Here is a 27034-nt window from a genome sequence, read left to right on the forward strand (position 1 = left end):
AGCCCCCAGTCAAGGGAACAATTAAATGACCTGAGAATTAGTAGCCCCAGAGAAATCCCCAGTTTAAAAACTGTCTTGGATCATGAAGCTATTAAGTATCAGAGTTGGGATTCAAACTTAGTTATTTGACTCCAAAGTCCACATTCTTTTTACCAAGTCATGGTGCTCAGTTGATGCAAGCCCTGTGCTGGTTCCTGGGATGGAGATGAAGGAGACAGCGTGTTCCCCATGGGGAGGTTACGTTCTAAGGGAGGAGGGAGGGGGTGAGCCCAGACATCATCCGGGGTGGGAAGGGTTCTGCCAAGGTCAGCTCAGGGCTGGTGGGAGCACAAAGGAAGAGATGCATGGAAGTGTGCTTCCCTCAAAGGTCATGTGCTCATGTTCACCACTGTACCCCATGCCTGGCACAGGCCTGAACACTTTAAGACTCAAGGACTGTGGGGTGAATGAATGACTGAGGAAGAGACTAAGTGCTTAGGACAGAAGCAACAATGATCAAGGAAGGCTTTTCAGAAGAATTGATACTTGGCTTGCAGGATGAAGTAGGAGGAAAAGAAAGGTGGAAAAGAGGGCTAAAGGCATTCTAGGCATGCACAAAGGAACGACGGGTTGCAGTAGCGGTCTCTCAATTTTTTAAAAATATCAAAACCTACAATGTACACACACACACACACACACACACACACACACACACACACACACAGAGTTGGACCCTTATAATGTACGATGGCCTCTGTTATTTTCAGGCCTATTGCCTTTTTGTAAGTGCTAGTGGAAACGCACTCATTTGAGTGATATGGGCACAGGAGTTTGGCAAATGTGGAGGCTGTAAGGGTAATTTGGAGCCAGACTGTAAAGCTCTTTGAGTGCTAGAGTTACAATATTGGACCCTTTTTAGCCCGTTTCCCCTGCCTTCTCTGTGAAGTCTGACACTGCAAACTCCTTTCTCTTCTCACTCTCTGATTAACTCCCTGCCTCTCAGGCTCGTCTTCATCAGTGACCTTTAGTGTCTTCAATTCCCTAGCTGGTTATTTAAATCTCGCTGAGTTCCTGGGGCCCTGCCCAGGACTCTCCCCACTCATCCTTCTCGGCCACCCAGGGTGTTCCATCCACAGCTTGGTTTGAATGCCTGCCCACTCCTGGCAGTGGAGACCCCAGTCACTCTCCACAGCCCCAGCCCTCCCTCCTGAGCACCATTTACTTCTGTTGAGGGCCTCAGGCTGTTTCTGCTCCTGGCAGAAGAAGGAGTCAGTATTCAGAGTGACATGGCAAGAGAGGAGGCTTGAGAAAGAGATGGGGTAGGTGCCAGGCTCGTAACAACCAGCTCTCATGGGAACTAATAGAGGAAGGAACGCACTCCCTACCCAGGGAGGGCATTAATCTATTCCTGAGGGCTCCACCCCATGGCCCAAACATCTCCCATTAGGCCCCACCTTCCAACCTTGTGATCAAATTTCAATCTGAATTTTGAGAGGAACAAACATCCAAACTATGGCATCATATAATTAAAATCATACAGTACACAGCTCTTTCAGATGGGATTATTTCACTTAGCATCTATGTTTTTTGTGGCTTAATAGCTCATTTCTTTTTATTGCTGAAAAACAAATCTTTGTACTGATGTGCCAGTTTATCCATTCATCTACCCGTATTGATGAACCATTTGGTTGTTTCCAGTTTTGAGCAATTATGAATGAATATGCTATAAACATTAGCATGTAGGTTTTTGTGCAAACATGTTTTCAAATCAGTTTCAAATCAGCTCCTAAATATTTAGGAGTGTGATTACTGGATCATATCCAAAGACTACTGAGTGTTATCCATTTATAATTATTGTGATTACTGTCTTAGATTTACTTCTAATATCTTATTTTGGATTTTCTATGTCCTGCTCTTCTGTTTCTTTTTATTCTTCCTTCTTGTCTTCTTGTCAATTAACCAAAGCTTCTAATACACACTACTTTAAAAGTTATACAATATATATATTTTTCTTTTACTGTTACCTTGAATAAAATTTTTTTATTTTATTTTTTTTATTTTAGCATATTATGGGGGTACAAGTGTTAAGGTTACATATACTGCCCATGCACCGCCTCCCCCCTCGAGTAAGAGTTTCAAGCATGTCAAGTAAGATGTGCAACATTTGGGGGATGGACACGCTTGAATAAAATATTTTTTTATTTTTATTTTTATTTTTATTTTTTTTTGAGACAGAGTCTCGCTTTGTTGTCCAGGCTAGAGTGAGTGCCGTGGCGTCAGCCTAGCTCACAGCAACCTCAAACTCCTGGGCTCGAGTGATCCTTCTGCCTCAGCCTCCCGAGTAGCTGGGACTACAGGCATGCGCCACTATGCCCGGCTATTTTTATATATATATATCAGTTGGCCAATTAATTTCTTTCTATTTATAGTAGAGACGGGGTCTCGCTCTTGCTCAGGCTGGTTTTGAACTCCTGACCTTGAGCAATCCGCCCGCCTCGGCCTCCCAAGAGCTAGGATTACAGGCGTGAGCCACAGCGCCCGGCCCTGAATAAAATATTTTTAACGTGCTTATCTTTGCCAAACTCTTGAACATTTTTAAGGGATCTGAGAATGCTAAAATCCAATTAAGCCCCCTTCAACTTGCATATTTTGTCCTGTTTTTCAGTTGTATCTTGCTCTTAATGTCATAAATAAGACATTTTCGTATGGTTATGCAAAGTCAATGTTCATTCATATTTACTCCCTCCTCCCTACCCTTTTTTTGGAGACAGGGTTTTGCTCTGTGACCCAGGTTAGAGTGCAGTGGTGTGATCATAGCTGACTGCAACCTCGAACTCCTGGGCTCAAGTGATCCTACTGCCTCAGCCTCCCAAGTAGCTGGGACTACAGGCACACATCACCATATCTGGCTAATTTTTTTCCATTTTTGTAGAGATGGGGGTCTTGCCATGTTGCCCAGGCTGGTCTTGAACTCCTGACTTCAAGTCTTGGCCTCCCAAAGTGCTGAGATTACAGGTGTAAACAAACCTGTTCCTGCCACCTTCCCTCCTCTTTGTCACCATGCTTTTTTGAACCTCAGACCTTTCATCAATTCATCATCCTTCTGCACAAAGTAAATCCCTTAAATGTCCTTTCATGAGAGTCCATTGGTGATAAAATTACCTATTGTCTGAAATGTCTCTCTCAACCTCATTCCTAAAATATAGCTTCAGTGGTTATATATAATTTTTAATTAATTGTTTTTTCCTTAAGCCATTGACAACACTATCCTACGATCTTCTGGCTTTTCTTGCTGCTGTTGGGAAGTCAGTAAGCCTAACTGTGGTTGTGTTGTAGCTAATCTGACTTTTGTCACTAACTGCCTTTACAAATTTCCCTGATATTCTGCAGCTTCACTAGATGAATGGAAGTGTAGATTTATTTTATTTATTATTTAGCTCACTTGGGATTTATACAACTTTCTGAAAATGAGAATTGGTGTCTTTCATCAATTCTGGAAAATGTCTTTATTTTTTCAAATATTGCCTATTTCCTTCTAAAATTCTAAGAGACATGTTAGACAATCTCAGTCTGTCCTCCACACCTTTTAATCTAACCTTTATATTCCACCTGTTTGTCTCTCTGTGCTACCGATGGGGTAATTATTTAGCTCTACTTCCAAATTCATGAATTCTCTCTTCCATTGGTTATTTTCATAAGGGATTTATTTTTACATAAAGAACTCTTTTTACTCTTTTATCTAACATGTGAAATATATTTCATATTTTGTATCTGAAAATTCTACCATCCTAAGTCATTGCAGGCCTGATTATACTGTTTTCTGTTGGCTTTTGTTCAGAATACCTTATTGGTGGCATCCTGTGATATTGTGGGTTTGTGATTTTTTACTATGATCTCACGTTCCTTGGAGTTTTATCTGCAGAGCTAGTTTGAGGGCTAAATTAGTGTGTTCTAGTGTGGATATGTGGTTGCTTTGGCCATGAGCTCAGGGGTACTACCAACTTAAGGCCTCTTTAAGAACTTGGTTTGAGAGATTTTTAGACTTCACGTAGCCTGAGAATTCAAACTACAGACCTCCATGAGGGAAGGCTTGTAGCTGACATCTCAGGGACAAACGAGTTCTCTCCCAGCTGGTGCCAGTTTCCCCTAACACTGAAGACAGTCTTTGGGGATTCCTGCTGTTTGCAGAGGGATCTCCTATTAAAACTCCCACTGTAGGCACTCCCTGGGGTTGTCTCCTGTCACCACGAGTCCATTCTAACAGAAGCCCAGCATCACTAAGATTTGGTGTGTCCCCCTAGGGAGAAACCAGGTTGAACACCCCCTTATTCTGGAGTTCTGCTTTCACTTTTGTTTTTGGCCTCTCAGAATGCTTTCCCTTCTCACCAGCTCAGTAGGACATCTAAAAATATTTTTGAAAAGTTTCATTCAACAGTTCAGGTTGTTATCAGGCAGGTTCAACACATATCTAGCCCTTCACACACTGGAAATCCAAGTCCAAACTTCTGGTTCATGAAGCTACTGAAAGGCCACCATGGGAGTGCAGAGGCAGGGAATATAGACTACTCTTCTGTTTTGTCAAGAAACTTGAAAATGGGGAGTAGAAAGCTAGAATGGTTAAGGTTTTTTTTTTTTTTTTTTTTTTTTTTTTTGACAGGTGGCTTTATCAGGAAATGCATCAGCTGCTACTAACAGACCAAGATGGAAGTTATTTCTTCCCCAGTGAGGAAGTCCAGACAGGGCAGCCAAGAGCTGGGCTATAGTTGCTCCACATGTCTTCAGGAATATTACCCTTCTGCTTTGCCCCTACAAAGATACCTTCTGGCCCAAGTAGGCTTCAAGCACATCTACATGTTGGAAAGAAGGAAGGGGGTTATGCCCACAAAGGGCACATGCCAGTTGTCTGTCCCTCTTGAGCAGCTTGCCCAGAACTGAACTCCCAGCCAACCACCCATCGCTCAAGGGAGCTGTTAGTTGGTGTCATTGCTGCCAGAGTAGAACTGGCGAATCCTGGATACTGGGTAGGCAGCCAGCAGTCCCTGCCATGGGACCCTAACACTTTTATTGTCCGAGGACCCCACCTCAAGGGAGAAACTGAAATCCAGATGGATGATTACTGGAGCAAAGAACATGGAAGAGAGTATGGTTGAAAGCAGAGAGGAAAAGGCGGCAGCTCACCTACGAATCCCACAGAACCAGCACCTAGTGATAGAACTGACCAAGATTCTTTCAATCCTGTGATTAAAATTTCATGAAACATCTTTCAACGTAAACCACTACAGAGAGAGTATGTTTTTATCAGCAGCACTGGTTCTCATGTACGTAGAAAAGCAAATATCACTAAGGCAGACACCTCTGACAGATAAAATGGGTGACAGCTGCTTAGCATTCTTTGAATTAGAGGAAAATTAAATTTTACAATATAATCAAAGAACTCCATACTGATTCAGATTTTTAAGATTCTAACCAGTATTAAGTACTCTATCATTCAACACAAATATTAGGAAATAATATTTCCCCTAATTTTTCTGTTATCAGTGTCAATTTGACAAGAATGATGAAGCTAACAGGATTCTGGTTCACAAAACAACTTGATGTTTTTTATTGACTGAATGACATAGTTAATCTCTTTTTATGTGTGATTATATCTTTATTTCCAAAAAAGAATTTAGTGTGACCTTTTATAGTAACGAAAATAGCTGATACCTCGACAGTCCCCAACACAAATATTAACTAGAAAAAACATTTAATCAAATATGGCAGTAAACTGGAATCTTTCCATTATTGCTTTGATAAGACAATGTTTGTTTCACAAAAATTATTTCTTCTAAATAGGATAAATACTAAGATTTTTTTTCTAGAGATTGTTCCTCTATGTTGAGTTGATAATTGTATTGCTATCTTTATAAAATAAAAATAAAAAATGTAACTATAAAGCTTAGTTTGCCATTTTCCACTGTATAATTTATTCACATTTACTTAAAACTCCATATTTCTTTTTATATATAGTTGTACGTCAAAAAATAGTGACTAGGTTTTATGGCTTACTTAAAATATAAGTGAGAAAAACATAGACATTTGCCATATCAATGGCTGTTTTTAATTTTTTTTTAAAGAAATGTTATAATTTAAAAAGAGTTCCAAGAAATTTGATAGAATTCCCAGCAATAATCATTTCTAAAATGTATGAGATTTGAAACATAATTATAAAAGGCTTTGAAAACCCAAATGATTCATTCTTACTTTTTCTTGTTTACAAAAATCCAGACAATTTGTCACATCAAGAAAGTTCGGCAAGCTGTGGCAGCTGCAGCCTTAGTCGTCCTCAGAATCACTATCCCTCCTCAGGGGGACAGAGCACCGCACTGAGGACAGCAATGTGTCTTCAATCGGTTTCTTAGGGTTCTCCTCCAGGTCTGTCTTGACTGCTCCAGACTCAGACAGTTTCCACTCCAGCTCTGTATGACAAAGAAAAAGCAAAGCACCTAAAGTACCATGGGCACTGCTCCCTGCACCCTTAGTCCACTAAGCCACAGTTTTTCTAAGCAGAAAATACAATTATCAAAATGATGACAATTTGATTTTAATACAATTTTAAGGTACCTAAAAGAAAAGGGGAAAAAAATCAGACCTTTAAGAAAGAAAACACAAAATACTTTCAAACATGTTTTTAGAAGGATGAGATCAAATGAGCTATTATAGAAACTTGAACCTATATGGAAATTAAAATAAAATACAAAGAATAAACCTATACTCCAATGACTGCAGTTTCCCAGGTTGGACAATTTCCTGGGCAAGAAATCAGCATGAAACATTTCAAGGAAATAATTTCTACAGGTCTGCTGGCAATCTAATCATTAAATCTAACTTTAGTTAATAAAAGGAAATTCTTCAGCCTCAAGTTTAGTACCCCAATCTAGGGTCAAAGAATAAATGTAGATGATACCCTAGAATTGATAACATTTGTTCTAGGAATAAAAAATAAAATACCAGAATGTAAAGAATCAGTGACTAAAGACTCAGTTCCTGAATTTCACAGAAACTCCACATGGTATGAGACCTTGTGAAGCAAAATTAAGTGATGTATTTTTCCACTGCAGAGAACACAGGCTGAACTAAGGGACAACTCAAGAGATACTAAAACAAGTATCTTGGCTTAAAGGCAGATCAGTGCAGAGATGTTCTGCTAAATGGGTACTTCTATTAAACTGTGACAACAGATTTTACTGAAGTCATATTTTAACGGATTTTATTAAAGTACTCCATGAAACAGGGTAGAATGGTGGTACCAGGTACTGGGGGTAAATGGGAAGACATTGGTCAAAGGGTATAAACTTTTAGTTATAAGATGGATAAGTTCTGGAGACCTAATGTACAGCATGGTGACTATAGTTAATAATCATGTATTGTATACTTGAAATTTGCTAGGAGAGTAGATCTTAAGTATTCTCACCACAAAAAAGGATAACTTGTGAGGTGATGAATGTGGTAATTAGTTTGATTGTGGTGATCATTTCACATTGTATATCAAATCATCATATACCTTATATATACACCTTATATATACACATTTTTGTCAATCACCTCAATAATGCTGTATACCTTATATATGTTGTATACCTTATATATACACATTTTTGTCAATCACCTCAATAATGCTGGGCGTGGGGAGAGATAAATAACACCACTATTTTCAGCTCTAGGTACTTTGGTTCAATGTTATGCAAACTCAACAAATTTCTTTAAAAAAAACCAAAAACCAAGAATTTTGATTCTTGACTCAAGAAAATATTTATATTCTATATCCACACACATATATATATGAGTATATATACTTAATGTTCATTTACACACAGCATCATTTTATATAAGTTCACTGGTCCTCAAATAAGACTTTTTCTAGAAATAAAGACTATAAGTATGATTATACACCTATCTCCCTCCCCTAATGGTACATTCAAAAAAAGTCATAATAAGAGGGAAATATATTTAGTTTGAAATGCAATATGCCCTTGAACATTGAAAAAAGGTTAATTGATGTATCTCATATGTGTGTGTATGTTTATACTCGTCCCAGTTGAATACCTTAGTGGTATAGTATTAAAGTCATGTTTAAAAATATGCTTTTGAAGACTAGTAGAGCATAGTTGAATGTATTATTTCAGTAAAGAGATAAAGAATTTTAGTTGGTGGGAAAGCCTCTGGCCTCAAGTTCTCTTCCACATTACGTGTAGATACATATTTTGACACTTCCATGTATAACAGATCAAAAGGAATAAACAAACACACCCTTGTGAGTTAAGAGGCAGAATTAAATACAATTTAAATTTAAATTTAAAAGCTTCTAAGATATTCAACTGAAAAATATTTCTATAAATTTATATAATAGCATCTGTCACTAATATGGTCATATGAATTAAATAAAAAGTGAGTGCTATGATCTTGAACTACAACTTAAAACACCTAACTGTAGAGGCAAATAAAATATATTTGACAATAATATTAAATATATATATATATATTTAAGTCCATTGTGCCTTCCTTTAACTGAGGAATTATTAGAGCCCAATTGTAACTGCTCCTTATTATTTGCCTAAAATGAGAGATTAAATGTTCTTCCTCCTTTTTAACAATCACACATACACAGGCAAAGGTGAACTTGACAAAGCATCATAGTACTTGTCTAGGAAACAAGCACTCTCTCCACCAGAACAGAAACGTTCCCTCCCCACCTCTCACATGCCCGTCTCCAGAGCCCCTTACCATCTCTGGTCAGGTTCATGCCGCCAAACACCAGAGGACCAATAAACTGAGCCTTGATATCACCTTCAAGGTAAACAAATATCGTGGGCAGATTCCTATCAGGATAATTGGGTATGCAGGTTGTTGAAATGGCTTTGATAAATTTGACATCAGGAAACTTCCTGGCAAGTCCACTGAGGTGCTGATTTATCAAGGCACAAAGGGGAATCCTATAAAATAGAAAGAAAAAACAGAAGCAATTGTGATTGCTCAAAAAGCTCAACTACCCTTTCATCCTATGTAAAGCCTCGTAACAGCTTCATGAATGATTCTGCTGCTAGCTAAGATGAATTAAAATTTTTTCAAAATTTTTCTAATATGTTCAGACGAAGTGAAGAACTCGAAATCCAAAGTCCAATTTATTTTGAGACAAAAATAAGTCAGAAAAACAGCTTCAATGTAAAAGACAACTGCTATGCCTTTCTGTAAGGTTGAATGATAGAATATCAAAGATTTAGAATGTATGAATGTGTGAACTATGTCAGAAAGCAATTTCCTGCTTTAAAGAAATTCCTAGACAAACACTGGCCTCTATAGTTTAAGAACAGGACTGGGCATTTGAGAAACACAGAGGACCTTGGCATCACTCAGCACAGGCAATTACCATAAAGGCCAACCTCACCATCTACAAGAGGGATTGCTTACATGGAATTCTGAAACCCCAGAGTTCCTCTAGAGAGATAAATAACTTAGGAATTCTCTTTCAAAAAAAAGAAAAGTCTTCATTGGTACACTTTAACAGGAACATCTGTATCAGTGACAAATATTAATTTGAAAGTCTTGAGATGAAAATTAGGCAATAAGGTTTGGGCAAGCCAGCAACAAACACACATAACTTGGTACCCCCCCCAAAAAACCAAACCAAAACAAAAAAAAACCCTCCAACATGGATTAAACCTGAAATGTTCAAGACATAAATTCAAATTAACATTTTATAGACAGCGTGGAAAATCAGCTCACCCTTGTTTGTAAAGGTGTAAGACTACCCACAAGCCCTCACCGGCTTTGGTAACTTCTTGAACATAATCCTTTCCTGAGATCTCCAAAACTTCTCCAAATTTATTCTTCAGTTTAGTTGCTTTCCACTCAGCCAGTCTTTGCTGCCTGCACAACAGGAGAGAAAGATCTTACATAGATACACACACAAGCATGTGCACACTCATATATATCTTTCAGAAAGCAATCCTTGTAACAGTCCAGGTTTATTTATTTCTCATGGCTAGAGTGTAACACCAGTTTGTTGACATTTGCAATATTGCTATTATAGTCCTTTCCAAAAGTTATCTCAGCTGGAAAATTCATTTTTCAAGTAACACATTCTATTACCACACACACACACAAAACAAACTATCTCTCCGGGTGGTACTAACCTGTACATTTCAATAGCACGTTCATCCTCCTCATTAAATTCATCTTCATGATCCTCCAGCTCTTCCAAAGTCATATCTTCATATGTTTTCACTGAATTTAGTTATGTTGACAAAGAGCGAAAAATTTAAAAAGATGAACAAACATGCATTTTACTTTTTTCCCTTTGCTTTTCTCCTAAAGGTGTGTACACAACACAAGACCCCCAGCCCACCAAAAAAAAAAAAAATTCCTTAAGGAATTTCTTAGGCTAAGAAGTTGAGGGTGTTTTGAAAAGATAGGCCTATGTTGATTTCTGCAGACTTGACTTGTCTCACATCCACACAATAATAATGTATGAATGAGAAGTTTCCCACGTTTATAAAACAAGAGATTTGCCTGAAGTCACCTGGTCCAATCCTCAAGTATAAGAACAGTTCTCATATCATCCAAGGAGACAGGATACTATCCAGTGTCCTCCCCAGGCACACCCTTCCTGGAGTTAAAGGTGATTATCACATACTTCTTGATCTTTTATTATGAGTGATAGGCAGCTCTATCTTTTCTTGTAACCAATTGCTATAAAATCAGTATTTTTATTGACATAAACACTTTCTCAAAATCGAATCAGGTTTTTCCCCTCCCCCCATCACCCCATGAAGTTCTTTCCTAAAGGTCAACAATGACCCCTCACTTCTTCTTTCTTTTTTTTTTTTTTTTTTTTTTTTTTTTGAGACAGAGTCTCACTTTGTTGCCCAGGCTAGAGTGAGTGCCGTGGCGTCAGCCTAGCTCACAGCAACCTCAAACTCCTGGGCTCCAGTGATCCTTCTGCCTCAGCCTCCCGGGTAGCTGGGACTACAGGCATGCGCCACCATGCCCGGCTAATTTTTTATATATATATCAGTTGGCCAATTAATTTCTTTCTATTTATAGTAGAGACGGGGTCTCGCTCTTGCTCAGGCTGGTTTTGAACTCCTGACCTTGAGCAATCCGCCCGCCTCGGCCTCCCAAGAGCTAGGATTACAGGCGTGAGCCACAGCGCCCGGCCTGACCCCTCACTTCTTGACTGATGCCTCTCTCCTCCTACCCCTATGGCTGCCCCACCCCTTTCAAATTTTTGCTGTTCATTGTCTGACTCCTCCACTAGAATGTAAGTTCCATGAGGCAGAGAATTTTGTCTGATGCATGCATAGCTAAATCCCCACACCTAGAATAGCACATGACATGTGATAATCATTCAATAAACATTTGCTGGATAAATACTTTCTAATATAGCCTTCTCTAAGTTAGCTCTAACATGTAAACAGGGGACAAAAGTACTAGTCCCTGTGATCAGTGGTTCTCACATTTTGGCATGCACCAGAAGTCCTTTATGGCACTTGTTTAAAATGCAGATTCCTTGGCCTCACCCCAGAGATCCCGATTCAGTAAAGACTGGGGGTGTTTTTTAAACAAGCACTCCAAGGGATTCCAATCCAAGCACATGGCTACCTTTGAGAAAACCCCTCACAGACCCCACATATTGCAAACATCTTATGCCTCCCCAAATTAAGCTATTTTAATACCCTTAATCAATCACAAAGATGGTAAAATATAAGCTCAGGAGAATACAAACAGCAAAAACTTTTGACAGATTTTAATGACATTATTTAAAGTAAATCACGGACAAGAAAGTTAAGACTCAGAAATATTTTGTTCAGGATTACCATGTGTTCATCTGACACAGACAAGGGCTTATGGGACCTGTGAAGTCCCCCTAATTCTATGGCCCAGGAAGGTGAAGGCCAGAGACACCTTGTGATTTGCCTGAGGTCCCAGACTTGCCAGCACTCTGGTCCCTATCTCCTGCTCAAGAGGATCCTTCTACTGCAGTAGTCAGAGGCTTAGAAAGTTGTTCCCTAACTCAGAAAGACAAGGAACAAGAAAATGAGCAAGCTTACCCACTGACTGCTGGAGGACTCTCTGCTCCTCCTCTTCTGCCTCCTTTTCCAAATCTTCCAAACTTTCCTTTGAGGGCAAGATGCCCTTTTTGCGTAAGATGTCATTCCACTCAGTGTCTGCGTTGGGGTCCTAGAACAGGAGGACCAAGGCTGCCATGAGTGCAAAGTCCAGTATGGAGGACACTGTGTTAGGCAAGGGGTCAAATGGGCAAAGTGGTGGAAAGTGAGGAATTCAAACCAAATTATTCTGTGGTCTATTTCTGAGAAAGTACCAAAAGCCCCACAGTCCCTGTTCTATTCTTCCTGTGTATATACCTTCTCCCTCCCCCCAGGAGGAGCTAGTCTTGGCTAAAAGTCAGGATATAATGTGTAGATCAGCATCAGTGCTGATACCAAGGCTCTGACCTGACTTATGTTCAATATTTTTATTAATGACTTTGCATGATTCATTCAACAGATTTTTAAGTACCTACCACAGGTATTAGACAATGGAGAAGCACAGTGAATAAAACAGTTAACTATGTTATAGTCAAGAGGAATAGACAGGTAATGACAAGTATACATATACAAGTGCAATGACAAACAGGCTGCTGGTCTAGAGTTAGGTCTAGAGTTACAGGGGACCTGCATTCCACAGGGTAGACAGAGATGTTCTCCATAGGAGGTGACATTTAACCATCACTTGAGGGTCGGAAGCAATCAGCCACAGCAGTGTGGGGACTTAGGAAACAGCTTTTCAGGCAGGTGAACAAAGAGATTGTGACATTTTGAGCATCTCAAAGCCTAGAGAGGCTATAGTGGAATCGAGAGGGAGGAGAGCCTGAGGCTAGGCTGACAGAATTCTCTAATAGCCAGACCTGAAAGGAAGAGCTGAGAGCCCTCAGAGCAGCTGGTAACAGCTAATGTTTATTAAACACTAAGTTCTGGACACTCTTCTAAGCCCTTCACTGGCACCTACTCACATAGTCCTCACAAGCCTAGGGGAGGCATGGTGTTTAGAAAAGTTGGCCAAATATACCCAGATCAAATGTCAGAAAGACCAGTGTCAACCTGGGCTCTTAGATCCAGAAACCAGCTGCCCAAGCATCAGTTTGCATGGTGTGGCAGGAACACACTATGGAGCACAGGCTTGGTTTGGAACACAAATCAAGGTGCACTGTGAAAAGGGCACCAGGATAACCAGGCTCCAGCCCCATCCTTGTATCACAATTTTGCTGAGACACATCAAAAGGAAAATGAACAGAATCCTTTCAACAGGGTGGTCAGGGAAGGCCTCTGACAGAGGTGGCATTTTAAAGCAGGGACCTGAAGGATGGAGGATGCAAAGGAGAGGCCAGAACAGTCCCTGAGCTTCCCCTTCGCGTTTAAGAGTGCCTGGCTGTGGCAGACTCGCTACCCTTGTAGATGGTCATCCCCTGCCGCCCCCAATGCGTCCCTCCCCAGCCAATCCCAAGCAGCAGCTCCATTTCCCCTCTGCCACTGAGCAGAGGCTACTTAGTCAGAATTCCTGACCACGGCAAGATCAGGGAGAGCCAGGTCTATGGACAGTGACAAAATTTAGTTGCCACAGATTTCTGCTCAGAGAGGTACCCATTTCCAAGGTGTTTTCATTCGTTTTCTTTGGACTTTAAGTTCCGTTAGCAAATTCCAGCTACCAAAAAAGAATAAAACTAGGGAATTTTGATTTTTTCCATTTTAAGAAAAAATTCAGCACTGAGCAGAGAGACCCCTCAGGCTGAGCTCTGGAAGTCAAGTGGTCTGAAATGGAGCGCACACCAACTGAACACCAGGTGAGAGGGTGTTAAGCCCTCACCCAGCTCTAAGTGCAGCCAGGAACATGGGTTCCGCCGCTGCTGTGGGTTGTAGGATCCCCTAGGCCGGACCCTCAGCTCCTCCACGCCCCAGCTTCCATGTCCCCACAACGAGCCCACAGCACACCTGCTCCGGCGCTCGTTAAGGGAGTTAACAAATAGCAAATAACTTTGTCGCGTGGGATCCGGCAAGTTCTTCACCGGACCCGGTGGGGGCAGACCTCGAGCTTTCTCGAGGAAGCCTGCAAGGATAGAGATTTGAGGTGTAGGGCACAGTGCGGCGGCGACACCCTGCCCTGGGTCCGGCGGGGACCACGCCCGCTCGCCCGCACTGCGCCTGCGCGGGGGCTGGACTCGTGCGGCCTCCGCCGGTGTCTGCGGTGCCTGGCGCCTCCCGGAAGCCCGGTATCCGTCCAGCGGGACAAACGAGCGGCCGGAGCCTCCAGGCCCTGCGCCGCGCCCCGCGCTCACCTGCATCGTGTCTCCAACCGCTCACGCCAGTCCGGCCGGGGCTCCGCCGGCCCTCAGCTCCCGTCTGCGCACGCGCGCAGCTGCCGCCCCGCCTCTCAGCCCGGCCTTCAGGAGAGGGCTCTGAGTCTGCGCGTGCTCCCCTAAGAAAGGGCGCCGAAGTTATGCGCGTGCGTTTAGCAGGACACGCCCACCGTTTTCCGGCCGCGGAGTTCGTGTGACCCAGGGCTAACTTTGAGCACTTCCTTATTAGGGCATGACTTCGGCCCAGTGTTGGTGGAATGAAGTGCTCAGTAGCAATGTGCATTCCACGGTGCCTGCCCAAACGTGTGAAGAGATCTCGATGTCCTTGACTAAAAAGTCAGAAATAGAAATACCTCTCAGTGATCTGCTGTTACAGTTAAAAATGATATAGGGTCAACTGGAATTCAACACTATTATTTAGGTATTGAGTAAGGCAACTCATTCATAAAAATTTTATTGAGAGCCTGTTACCTACCAGTCACCATTTTAGGCTCTGCGGCTACTGCATTGATCAAAACACAAGACATTTATTTGTGTCTCTTTGATAATAGCCATCCTAACTGGGGTGACATATTGCACTGTGGTTTTGATTTGTATTTCCCTGAAGACTAGTGATATTGGGCATTTTCTCATATGTTTGTTGGCCATTTATATGTCTTTTGAGAAACTTCTGTTCAGATCATTTGCCCATTTCTTCATCAGCTTTTGTGGAGGGCTATTTAGATGTTTGAGTTCTTGTATATTCTGGATATTAATCCTGTGTCTGATGAGTAATTTGCAAATATTTCCTCCTACTCTGTAGGTTGTCTTTTCACTCTGTTGATTGTTTCCTTTGTGCAAAGGCTTTTTAGTTTAATATAATCCCATTTGTTTACTTTTGCTCTTGTTGCCTGTGCCTTTGAGATTTTACTCACAAAATCTTTTCCCAGACCAACGTCCTGAAGTGTTTCCCCTGTTTTTCTTCTAGTAGTTTTGGGTTTTACATTTAGTTCTTTGATCCATTTTGAATTAATTTGTATGGAGCATGAGAGGTCAGAGTTTAATTCATTCTTCTATGGTTATCCAGTCCTCCCAGGACCATTTATTGAAGAGACTGTCTTTTCTCCAATGAGTGTTCTTGGTGTCTTTGTCAAAACTCAGTTGGCTGTAGATACGTGGATTAATTTCTAGGTTCTCTTTTCTGTTTCATTGTCTGTTTTTATGTTAGTACCACGCTAATTTGGGGCTTTTGTGATTCCATACAAATTTTAGGAGTTTTTTTCCTATTTCTGTGAAGAATGTCATTGGCATTTTGATAGGAGCTGCATTGAATCTGCAGATTGCTTTGGGTAGTATTGTCATTTTAACAATGTTAATTCTTCCAATCCATGAGCACAGGATGTCTTTCCATTTATTTTTATCATCATCAATTTCTTTCATCAGTGTTTTGTAGGTTTTTTTTGTGAGGTCTCTCACCTCCTTGGTTAAATTTATTCCTACATTTTTTCTTATAGCTATCATAAATGGGATTGCCTCCTTGATTTCTTTTTTAGCTAGTTTGTTGTTCATATATAGAAATGCTACTGATTTTTGTATATTCATATCCTACAACTTTACTGAATTCATTTATCAGTTCTAAGAGTTTTTTAGTAGAGTCTTTAGGTTCTTCCATATATAAGATCACAACATCTGCAAACAGGGATAATTTGACTTCTTTTTTTCCAATTTAGATGCCCTTTATTTCCATTTCTTGCCTAATTGCCTTGTTTGTTCTTGTTGTTGTTGAGACAGAGTCTCACTTTGTTGCCTGGGCTAGAGTGCCGTGGCATCAGCCTAGCTCACAGCAACCTCAAATTGCTAGGCTTAAGCAATCATTCTGCCTCAGTCTCCTGAGTAGCTGGGGCTACAGGCATGTACCACAATGCCCGGCTAATTTTTTCTATATATTTTTAGTTGGCCAATTAATTTCTTTCAATTTTTAGTAGAGATAGGGTCTCACTTTTGCTCAGACTGGTTTGGAACTCCTGACCTTGAACCATCCTCCCACCTCGGCCTCCCAGAGAGCTAGGATTACAGGTGTGAGCACCCACTGCACCCAGCCTAGTTTGGATAGGAGTTCCAGTACTATGTTGAATAAAAGTGGTAAGAGTGGGCTTTTTCCCATTCAATAAGATGTTAGCTGTGGGTTTGTCATAAATGCCGGTGAGGATGCAGAGAAAAGGGAACTTTTATACACTATTGGTGGGAATGTAAACTAGTACAGCCACTATGGAGAACAGGATGGAGGCTCCTCAGGAAACTACAAATAGAGCTACCATATTATCTAGAAAGCCCACTACTTGACCTTTATCCAAAGAAAAGGAAATTGGTATATCAAAGAGACATCTGTACTCTCATGTTTTTTGCAGTACTATTCACACAATAGCCAAGATATGGAATCGACCTAGGTATCCAACGACGGATAAATGGATAGAGAAAATGTGGTATATATACGCAATGGAATGCTATTCAACTGTAGAAAAGAATGAAATCCTGTCATTTGTGGCAACATGGACGGAACTGGAGGAGATTATGTTAAGAAAAATAAGCCAGTAACAGAAAGTTAAATACTGCATATTCTCGTTCACATGTGTAAGCTAAAAAATCTCTAATCTCATACAAGTAAAAAGTAGGACAGAAGATACTAGGGGCTGGGAAGGGTAAGAGGAAGGGTGGGATGGAGAAAGATTTGTTAAAGGATACAAAATTATGGCTAGATAGGAGGAATAAGTTCTAGTGTTCTATATGACTGTAGGATGACTATAGTTAACAATAATACATAGTTTTAAATAGCTAGGAGGATAGTAAATATTCCCAACACAAAGAAATGATAAATGTTTGGGATGATGGATATGGTAATGACCCTGATTGGATCACTACATGTTATATGTATTGAAACGTCAGTATGTACCCCATGAATGTGGACCAGTATTATTTGTCAATTAAAAAGATAAAATTAAAAAAAAACCACGGAAACGAAAGCTAAAGTCATTTTACCTGGTTGAGCCTCAGGAAACCCATATATGCAAAAGTGCTTAGCCCTAAGGCAGGCACACAGGAGGCATGGAGTAAAAGTCAGCAGTTTGACATAAAATGCAGGTGTTGGGCTCCAGGGCTTCTGCAAATGCAGCACTCCCAGTTTAAGTTAAGAAAACAATATTTCTGCCTAGTAATGGAAGGAAGCATCCTGTACACCTGGGCTAATTGCTGCCTCCTGGCAATAAAGCAGACACAAATAATAGAGACCCACGCACCTGTTGGGTGTTGTAGGGCTTCCAATCCTCGACTATGCATTAGAATTACCTGGGAGTCTTTAAAAACTGCAGCTATCCGGGGTCTCCAATCCCAGACAAATTAAATACCCAGAGATGAGACCTGGGACTGATATTTTATTAAAGATCCTTAGTTGATGCTAAAGTCACAGCCATTACTATACAGTGAATCATATGATTGCTTGAGAGCAAGATCTTTGATTTGATAATTTATTAGGATCCTTAAGATTGACCTAATTCCTCTTATCTGAATTACTGGTCCTTTTAAGCATTTGTTTATTAATGTATCAGGCAGCAAAGTGTTTATGAATGAATTTACTTCAGTCTTACCACCGAAATCGGGGCTGGGACTACTATTGAGTTTGACTCTGTGCTTCCCTTTCAGGCCTGCACAGCAATAGACTTGGTGTTATGTGCTTTTCTCAGCCCCAGCCTTAGCTGTTTGTTGAGGTCTGTTCTCTAAAACTCAGTCAGTCTACAATTCCCCACATGATCTCTGTCCAGGGATTAACAAACCAAATGCCTGCACCCTAGTACCGCCACTCCTTTCAGTGGGAAAGATGTCCCACCCACTTTGGTCAAAAAGTTTTTCTTCTGTTATTCTTTTCTACTGTGCAGCAGATCACAGTCCTTCTCACCTCCCCCAGAGACTTCTTACTATCATTCCATCCCTCTTCGCTGTGGAGAAAATAATGGGGGCTCAGGAGAAAAGATTAGAGCCATAAGAGTTGGAAAAGGAAAGATAACCTATTTCTATTTATGGATGATATGATATAATAATAGCAAACTTGGAAATAGCAAACCCAGGGGAATCAAGTCTTAAATTCATACCAACAATCTGAGAATTCAGTATAGGAACAGTATACAAAATTAACAGATAAAAATATCCTTCATTTGTATCTACAATATCACAAACTAGAAAATGTGATGAACCCCAATTACAATAACAATAGAAAAGAAAAAGCATTTAGGAATAAACTTAAGAAATGCACAAAAACCTACCTGAGGAAAATTACAAAACCTTCCTGAGGGTACAAAAGCAGACTTGAACACATGGAGAAAGAAATATCCTTTATTTTTGGATAGGATGACTCAACATCATAGAGATGTCAATTTTCTCCAAGTTAATATGCAAAATCTAACATGATCTTAATTTAAAAACCCAACAAATTATTTTCTGAGGTAGGCAGGTTGATTTCAAAGTTTTTATGATAAAATAACAATCAAGAATAGCACAAGGTGGGAGGGAGAGCTAGCCTTACCAGACATTAAAACAATGTGGTATTGATGCATGAATAGACAAAGAAATCAAGGAAGCAGCATAGTAAGTTCAGAACAAGCCCAGAAATAGAGCCAAGTACACATAAGTGTTGGCATATGCTTAAGATGGCATCTCAATCTACTGCAGAAGGACTTTTAATAAATAGCGTTGGGACAATTGGATAACCATATGAAAAGGGATAAAATTGGATACATACTCCACAGTGTATATCAGAATAAAAAATATTAGAAGAACTCATGGAATAACTTCTTTATAACCTAGAAATGGAAAAGGACTTTAACTATTATTACTCAAAATCCAAAAGAAATCAAATAAAAAAAAGATTTGACTACTTAAATTTTTTGTTTACATAAGAATAATGCATATACGCATGCTATCTTTGGTGTAAAAGATTAAATGAGAATACACTTATGTGAATATTCATATTTGTTTAATTTTATATTAATAAAAAGAATCACAGAAAGAAGAAACCAGAAATTAATGGATGTGGTTAACTATTTGGGGGAGAGGGGCAATGAGGTGGTGAGGGCAGGGATGGGAATGAGAATCCTCTGATAAACTTATATTTAGAAGCAGATAGTTTTGTAGGGCCTGAAGCACTTTCAATCTTGGATGCTGTTATAATTTGGATGTTTGTCCCCCAAAACCTCATGTTGAAATCTGGATCCCCAGTATTGGAGATGGGGACTAATGGGAGATGTCATGGGGAAGAATCCCTCATGAATGGCTTAGTGCCATCCTTGGGTAAGAGTGAGTTCCTGCTATATTTGTTCCCATGAGAGCTGGTTGTTAAAAAGAGCCTGGCACCTTGCTACTCTCTTTCTCTCTCTTTTTCTCTCTCTTGCTTCCTCTCTTGCCACACCAGCTCCCTTTCAGCTTCTGCCATGAGTGGAAGTCGCCTGAGGTCCTCACCAGAAGCAGATGGTATCACCATGCTTCTCGTACAGCCTGCAGAACCATGAGCCAAATAAACCTTTTTCTTTATAAATTACCCAGCCTAAGGTATTCCTTTATAGCCACACAAACAGACAAAGACATATACCCTCTTTAAGAATACAAAATTATAAATGTAAAATTAAGCATGAAAGGGAATATTTAAATAACATACTGTATTTTAACTATCTATATAATACTACAGACTAACTTCTATGGTAGCCAGAAGCTTCATGAAGTTTATATAATTTTTCTCATGTTCGTTTTTGTGCACTTCTGCCTTATACAAGTCCAGCCAAGTTTCTTCAAAAACTGCCCAAATGCCTCATTTGGATAGAGCTCCAAAGATTACATTCATATCACGTGTTCTCTGGCCCTGTAACTTCATGTCACATCACTGAATGAATGGTCAGTGGCACTATTCCTTCAAGTTGTTTCTGCCCTGGGACAGCCAACAATAATTGTACGTGGAAACAGCTGCAAACCACAGAAGTGTGTATCAGTAAATATATCCTCAATTCAGCCCTCCCTTAGCCTTAGTGATTTCCTGTTACTTGGAGCCCACTTTGTTATCCATAACTTAATTTCCACTAATCAACCTTTTCTTTTACTTGTACAAAGCTTTACAATGGCTTTTGCCAGACTCAGCTTTTGTCTCCTTACCTCTGGCAGCATATGTGACAATTTCAATTGTTCTTGATATGTTTTTACACACATTTGCTCACTGCAGAGATGGAAGACCTGGGGCTGGCCTGCCTGCCCTGCCTAGGAGTGCCTGTTTGTTCCACATCTCCCCTCTGGGGTAGGTGGTTTACGGCCCCGCATAAATGATGAATGGATTTAATAAAACAGTGAGGGAGACAAATTCTGAAGTTTTACACAGTGTATGGATTTCTTAACAGGCAAGTATAAGAAAAATTTTTCCATTGAGCTCAAGCACCCATGGGAATGTGACTCCTGCTTAGACTCACTTCCGCAGGACTCTCCTGTGATGCACAACTGCATGGGACATTAGAGTTCCTTTACATGAGCAATTGTGTAAGCAAAATGCCTGGTATTAATGACTCTCACACAAATTGCTGGAAAAGCTGCTGCCGCTGTCGTTAAAGTTTGGTGAATGTGAGTCTTTGCCTGTAGGATCCTGAATATAGAGATGATGTTATTAGCCCCTGGTTCCTTCTCCTTCCAGGGAAAGCACACAGGCAGATTCGTGTAATAATCTGATCTCCAAATTTCATTTCTTTCTAAGACAAAAGGCCCATATAGAAAGATTCAGCTGAGTGGCAATGGATAGAAGGGCAATTTTAATGAGATATCATTAAATGTGGAACTCCATGGCTACTGCCAGATAACTGGAATGCCATATTCCAAATGCAATTTATGTCTGATCTTTAGGAAACTATCTTTCCAAGATTTATTTGTTTGTGATTTTTCAGTTAGTGAAAAGCTGCACTCCATTCCCTTTCATCTCATTGTCTCCTATCCCTGGATTACTTGTCTTCAAAGAATATAAAAGAATTGGAAAGAAAGTGTGCTGGCATGTTATTACAGATGATTGCATGGCTGCCGGCTTCTATCCACTTTGAGACTAGCTGAAGGTTAAGATGATTAAGGGGTGGCTGCAGGTACAACTAGATGCTGAGATGATGTCTGCAGTGAAAACATTTGGAAGTTTTTAGAACGTCCAAATGCTGTAGACTGACCAGATGCTCACCAAATCTGCCTCTTCTTTTTCCAGGCCACACAGTAGATTGCATTTCCAGCTTCCTTTGCAGGCAGGCGTGGTGGTATGAGTGAGCTCTGGTAGAAAAAATGGCCTGGCCCATATAAATCCTCTCTCCAGACCTCCTTTTATTGCTCCCCATCCCCTTACTAAACAGTTGATGGCTTGGAGGCCCTTGAGCCCATCTTGGGCAGAGCCTATCTGGTAGAAGGAACCGGATATTGAACAACCAGAGACACCTGCAGTGGCTTATGTGGGAGATGAAAATAAAATTCTACCGGGGCAAGTCACTGAGATTCAGGGGGTTATCTGTTGCAGTAACTAGTGTTACTCTACTACATGCTCTGCAGGACTCTGGAGATTAGTATAAAACATCCACTACAGTGCCTTAAGGAGTTAATACTCAGGACACAAAACTTCTAGGCCTCCAGAAATGGAAGCCCACGGCAAAAAATCTGTGATGTAATGTTAGTGTGTGTGGATATGTAGTTGTAATTGTGTGTACAAAACATTACTGAGAGCTTACATTCATTCTCTTGTTTAATCATAGTAACATACAAAGGTGGTAGCTTCTGTCATTTGCCCCATTTTACAGATGAATAAACTGAGGCTCAGAGAAGTCAAGTAAGTTGTCTAAGGTCACACAAGTAGTTGCTGATGGCACAGATGAGCCCCTAACCAAGCTCTTAGCCACTGTATTTTTAAAAATTCAGAGGGGACAAGTCTATAGTGTTCCCAAAGGCTACTTGCTAGCTTGATGGAGGAGAGGAAGATTTTTTCAAACCTAGCCATGGCGACCTCCCCAGCACAGGATTCACACTGTCCCCAGTGTGAAGGTAGAAGATCCTTTGCTTATGCTGTACTGACAATAATAAATAGCAAGCACTGAGTACTTAGGAGGTGCCAGATGCTGTCCTAAATTCTTTATAAGGATCAACTCATGTGATACTTTTAGAAAAACCCTACAAGGTAGTTTCTCTTACTGTGCTCACATCAATGGTGAGGAAACTGAGGTAGCAAATGGTGAGGTAACTTGTCAAGATTACAGAAATAATAAGAAGCATAGGTAGAATTTAAACCCAGGCAGTGTGTGTGTTTGGGTGGGGGTAAGGGTTGCTTATGGTGGAAGAAGGCATGAAGAACCCCCCTGCTATGCCCTCTGCCCTATAGTCAGACCAGGGTACTTGTCCCTGGACCATGTCCTACATTACCCCATTTCCTTGTCTCTGTGTTATTCTCTCTGTTGGGGACATTCTCTTCCATCACCATCTACAGACATCCTATAGATCCTTGAAGGACCAATTCAAGAACTACCTTTCTCCTTGATTGTCCTGGACAAAACCAATCTCTTCCTTTTTGTGTTTCCATATAAATGTACTTGTACATTATTTTATCCATTTATAACTTGTTAACTTTTTACACAATTGACTTCCAATACACCCACTACCACCTTAAGAAAACAATTGCCAATACAGTTGGAGCTCCACTGTAAACTTCCTGGTTTGTATTAGTCTTCCTCCCCTCAGGAATCACTGCTCTCCTAAATGGGATATTTATTCTCACCAAGGTGCTCAACTTCTATAAATGTTACCTTGCTATAAAAAGCATCCTGCTTGTTTTATTCAACATCATGATTTTAAGACTCTTCTAACTTCATGTAAGTGGTTCATTCAATTTCACTGCTATATAAATTTCATTTTTATAAATAACAATGTTTATCTCTTCTCTTATTAATGGACATTTGGCTTCTTTACAACTTTATTTATTTATTTATTTATTTAGATGGTCTCGCTCTGTCACCCAGGCTAGAGTGCAGTGGTATTATTGAGGCTCACCACAGCATCAACTCCTGGGCTCAGACAATCCTCCTGCCTCAGCCTCCTGAATCGCTGGGACTACAGATGCATGCTGCCACGACTGGCAAATTTTTCTATTTTTTGTATATAGGGGAGGTCTCCCTATGTTACCCAGGCTAGTCTCAAACTCCTAGGCTCAATCTATCCTCCCACCTCAGCCTCCCAAAGTGCTGGGATTACAGGCATGAGCTACCACACCCAGCAGTAACTCTTTTGTTCAAACGAACCATGTGAACACTCTTGTCCCTGTGCCTTCAAGGACTTTTCTAGATTTTCTCTGATACCTAGGTTTCAGAAAGGATAACATGGCAGTGAAGATTTGTAGAACAAGATTTTATTGAGATGTAAACCCAGAAAGGCAAACAAAATAATCCTTTCAGGGTGGTACATTTCTTCTAGGGATGTCTCAGCATTCCAGGAAAAGTAGCTGTGAAACTGAAAACTGGGAAGAAATTTTTGTCACTCTAATGGGATGAGAGGGCAAAAATTAGAGACTACAGTATGCAATTGGAGAGCCCATGACAAACACTCAACTACTTCAGTCAGGAACCTAAAGAACTGCAAGAGTAAGGGTGAGCATTAAACGAAAACAAGAGAAATAGCAGACAATAGAAACAGTCATAAAAGAGATCTAGATTATATAGTTATCAGAAACAAACTCTAAAAGTACCTATTCTTATTATGTTAAAGGAGAAAAAAGATAAAATCAAGAATTTCACCAGAAATCTAGTAACTACTAGTTGGGTGTGGTGGTGTATGCCTCTAGGCCCAGCAACTTGGGAGGCTGAGACTGGAGCCTAAGCCTCATGGTTTTCTGGAGAGGCTGGAGTTGCTATGCCTTAACTTAATGCTGCCAGCAATAAAGGAACAGCTTTCATGGGGGCAAGTCCTTTTGGTACACTTTGTGTAATGAAAACCATCTTTTAAGTGTAACTGGAGCCAACATTCATTGAGTGTTCACTATGTAGCACCATGCCAAGCCCTTCACATGAGCCATCTCCTTAGTCCTCACAAAATCTATGTGAAGAAGGTAATAGTACTACCAACCCCATTTTACGATAAAGGAAACTGAGGCACAGGGATGGGCATTGACCTACCCAAGGTTACCCAGCTAAAAGCAGAGGGGACAGGAGTTGAAGCCAGCCAGCCTATCCCAATTCCATACCCTCAACTCTCAATAATAACAAGATAGTTAGGGGATGCTAAACCAATATCAAAGGTGGTAAGTTTTAAAAAATACATTCTATTATTAAAAATTACACTCAACACCTCTCCACCAAGACTTTCCAAATGAAGTGAAAATGGGTGTAAAAACAGTTTCTCATATGACAATGTGTGTGTGGTTTTTTTCCCCAAGCAAGCAATCAGTTCTGCAGCAGACACCGGTTGGATGTCTGATGCCAATGGCAAGCCCCAGGTGGTTTTACCTGTCATTCTGACTGGCCAGCTATAAATCAAAGTTCAACTAATTTGCTACAGCAGCTCATAGAACTCGGGGAAACACTCATGTTTACTGATGTCTGGTAAAGGATAGTTAGTACAAAGGATACAAATGAAGGGATGCTTAAGGCAAGGCATGTGGGAAGCTCCATGACCCCTCTGGGTGCACCACCCTCCAGGAACCTCTACATGTTCAGCTATTTGGGAGTTCTTAAAGCCCTGTCCTTTGGGTTTTTCTGGAATCTTCATTACATAGCATCAGCCTTAGATAATGAGATTCAGAAAATATGATTAAATATAGAGTTTATTTGGACTCAAAAGTTTCAAGATGGCCACCTGTTAATGCTGACTCCAAAGAAATGGAATCAGCATTCTGAAGTGGAAACTTTTGAGGGTCATTTATATTCTCAAGGTTCGGGGAAGCTTAACAGTATGTCAACATTTTCCATGCAAGGTTAGTACACAGTTACAACAATTTGATCGCTTATAGGCTGTGTTCTTTTTTAGAAAGGGTATTTAACATTCCACACTGAGGATGTAATAGTCATAGGGTCTTTGACTATGTAATAGTCAAAGATATATATGTAATAGTCATCTGGTCTGAGTTGGGGGCAAAACAATAAAGGAAGAAGTTAATAACAAAAAGCCAATAATTAAGAGGGGGAGGGGTCTTATCTCTGGCACCATTCATTCTTAGTTCATTTTACAGAATAAAAAATAAGGAAGAGAGTTAATCTATAATTAGAGAAGCAGAAATTGCAGCTACATGCTATGTGACTCAGACCACACAGTCACATTTCTTTCAGGACTCAAATAATCTAAAGTTCCAACCGCTTTAAGTTTGAGTTATTTCATTTCACATTAGGTATGATTGATTAAATCATTGGCCTTCTCATGTTAACCTTCTGCCTCTCCTTCCTCTCCTGAGGTTGGAGGAGTGAGGCTGAAAATCCTGAAAACCCTCCAATCCTGCCCTGGTCTTTCTGGTGACCAGCCCCACCCTGAAGCTACCTAGGGGCTGCCAGCCACCAGTCAACTCACTAGCATATAAAAGATGCTTGTCACTTTGAAGATATGCCAGGAAACAGGAGGAGGACCACATATATATTTCACAATATCACACAGTGCTACTTTATTTTTATACAACTAAATATTCTAGTGAATACAGAGCAAAAGAAATAGCTTCAAATATTGTTTGCAGAGAGAAATGTGACATTTGTGCAAAATCATCACTGAATGGCCTCATCAGATCCAGCTTTCCTGTGCTATTGAATCCTGAAAAAGAAAAGAAATGTACAGCTCAGGTCAAAGCATTCTCAGAATGAAGACAAGGCCCATGGGCATGCTATTATACAATGTATTTTACAATTATACCTCAACTTGACATGCCATAAATGCCCAGATCACTTTCCCCCAATTAGTACTTATAAGACTTGTTTCTGCTGTATCTAATCAGGCTATTAGATTGGTATAAGTGCTGTGGCCTAAGGGAACATCTTCCCCTGGTGTATGCTGGGTATTTTGACTCCCAGCAGTGGGACAGCCTTGTCAGGCACCTTGGACTTCTGGGGCCCTGACTGCTGCCGCCTGCTGGCAACAGCCATAGGACAGTGGCCACATGTCCCTGGGACCACATCATCGTGAGAGACAGAGGAGTCCCAGAGCTGCCCTTGTGCATGGCTTTCCTCTTCCACAGGCCTGAAGGCCAAGGAGTCTCCTCAGACTTAAACTCTGGGTCTCAGAGCATCATTGGATCAGAGGGGACAGCTTTGCCTGGCTGTCCTTAGAAATGTCCCCACTATAGGGAGCCTGGTAGCTTCTAGGGGCTTGTTGTTGCACCACCCAAACATGCCAGGGTTGTGTTTTCCTTATCAGAGCGGCCAGGTGAGAAGTCACAGAGGGCTTGGCTGGGCTACCTGGAGCTTTCATCCCCATCACAGCTAGAGCTGGAGATGACATACTCCCAAGGGCATGGAAGTGAAGGCTGTAATGCTGCCTGGGACAGCTTGCTTCTGCCAGACTGGGGCGGGGGTCTCTGTGGTGCTGTGAGCAGGAAACGAGAGGGGGGCAGGGTCCTTGGGGGTTCCAGCTGCTCCCCTTTACTTTGAACAATGGCTGCCCTGGCTGCCTCTCACTTCC

The 27034-nt window shown here is 40.8% G+C and overlaps 2 protein-coding genes across 3 annotated transcripts in view; both read right to left on the reverse strand.

Moving 5' to 3' along the window:
• Nucleotides 1-14485, reverse strand: part of PDCL3 (phosducin like 3) — a 32083-nt gene extending 17598 nt beyond the window's left edge. The window contains exons 1-6 of one of the 2 annotated variants that reach the window (XR_012918614.1): nt 14351-14485; nt 12069-12198; nt 10152-10242; nt 9742-9885; nt 8743-8951; nt 6223-6437 (exon numbers count right to left, since the gene is read on the reverse strand). Coding sequence is in view for 1 of the 2 variants with exons in the window: in XM_012747869.3 (XP_012603323.1) it covers nt 6295-6437; nt 8743-8951; nt 9742-9885; nt 10152-10242; nt 12069-12198; nt 14351-14356 (723 nt within the window). In the remaining variant the exon portion in view is untranslated. Of the gene's footprint in view, nt 1-5557; nt 6438-8742; nt 8952-9741; nt 9886-10151; nt 10243-12068; nt 12199-14350 lie in introns of those variants that run through there. The other variant, XM_012747869.3, reaches the window with a different exon arrangement.
• An 11530-nt stretch (nt 14486-26015) lies between these two features.
• The window catches only part of NMS (neuromedin S), a 35329-nt gene continuing 34310 nt past the window's right edge, over nt 26016-27034 (reverse strand). The window contains exon 14 of the mRNA XM_012747833.3: nt 26016-26170. The gene's annotated coding sequence lies outside the window, so the exon portion shown is untranslated. The remainder of the gene's footprint in view (nt 26171-27034) is intronic.

This window comes from Microcebus murinus, chromosome 3 (genome assembly GCF_040939455.1).
Source record: "Microcebus murinus isolate Inina chromosome 3, M.murinus_Inina_mat1.0, whole genome shotgun sequence".
Classification (NCBI taxonomy): Eukaryota; Metazoa; Chordata; class Mammalia; order Primates; family Cheirogaleidae; genus Microcebus; species Microcebus murinus.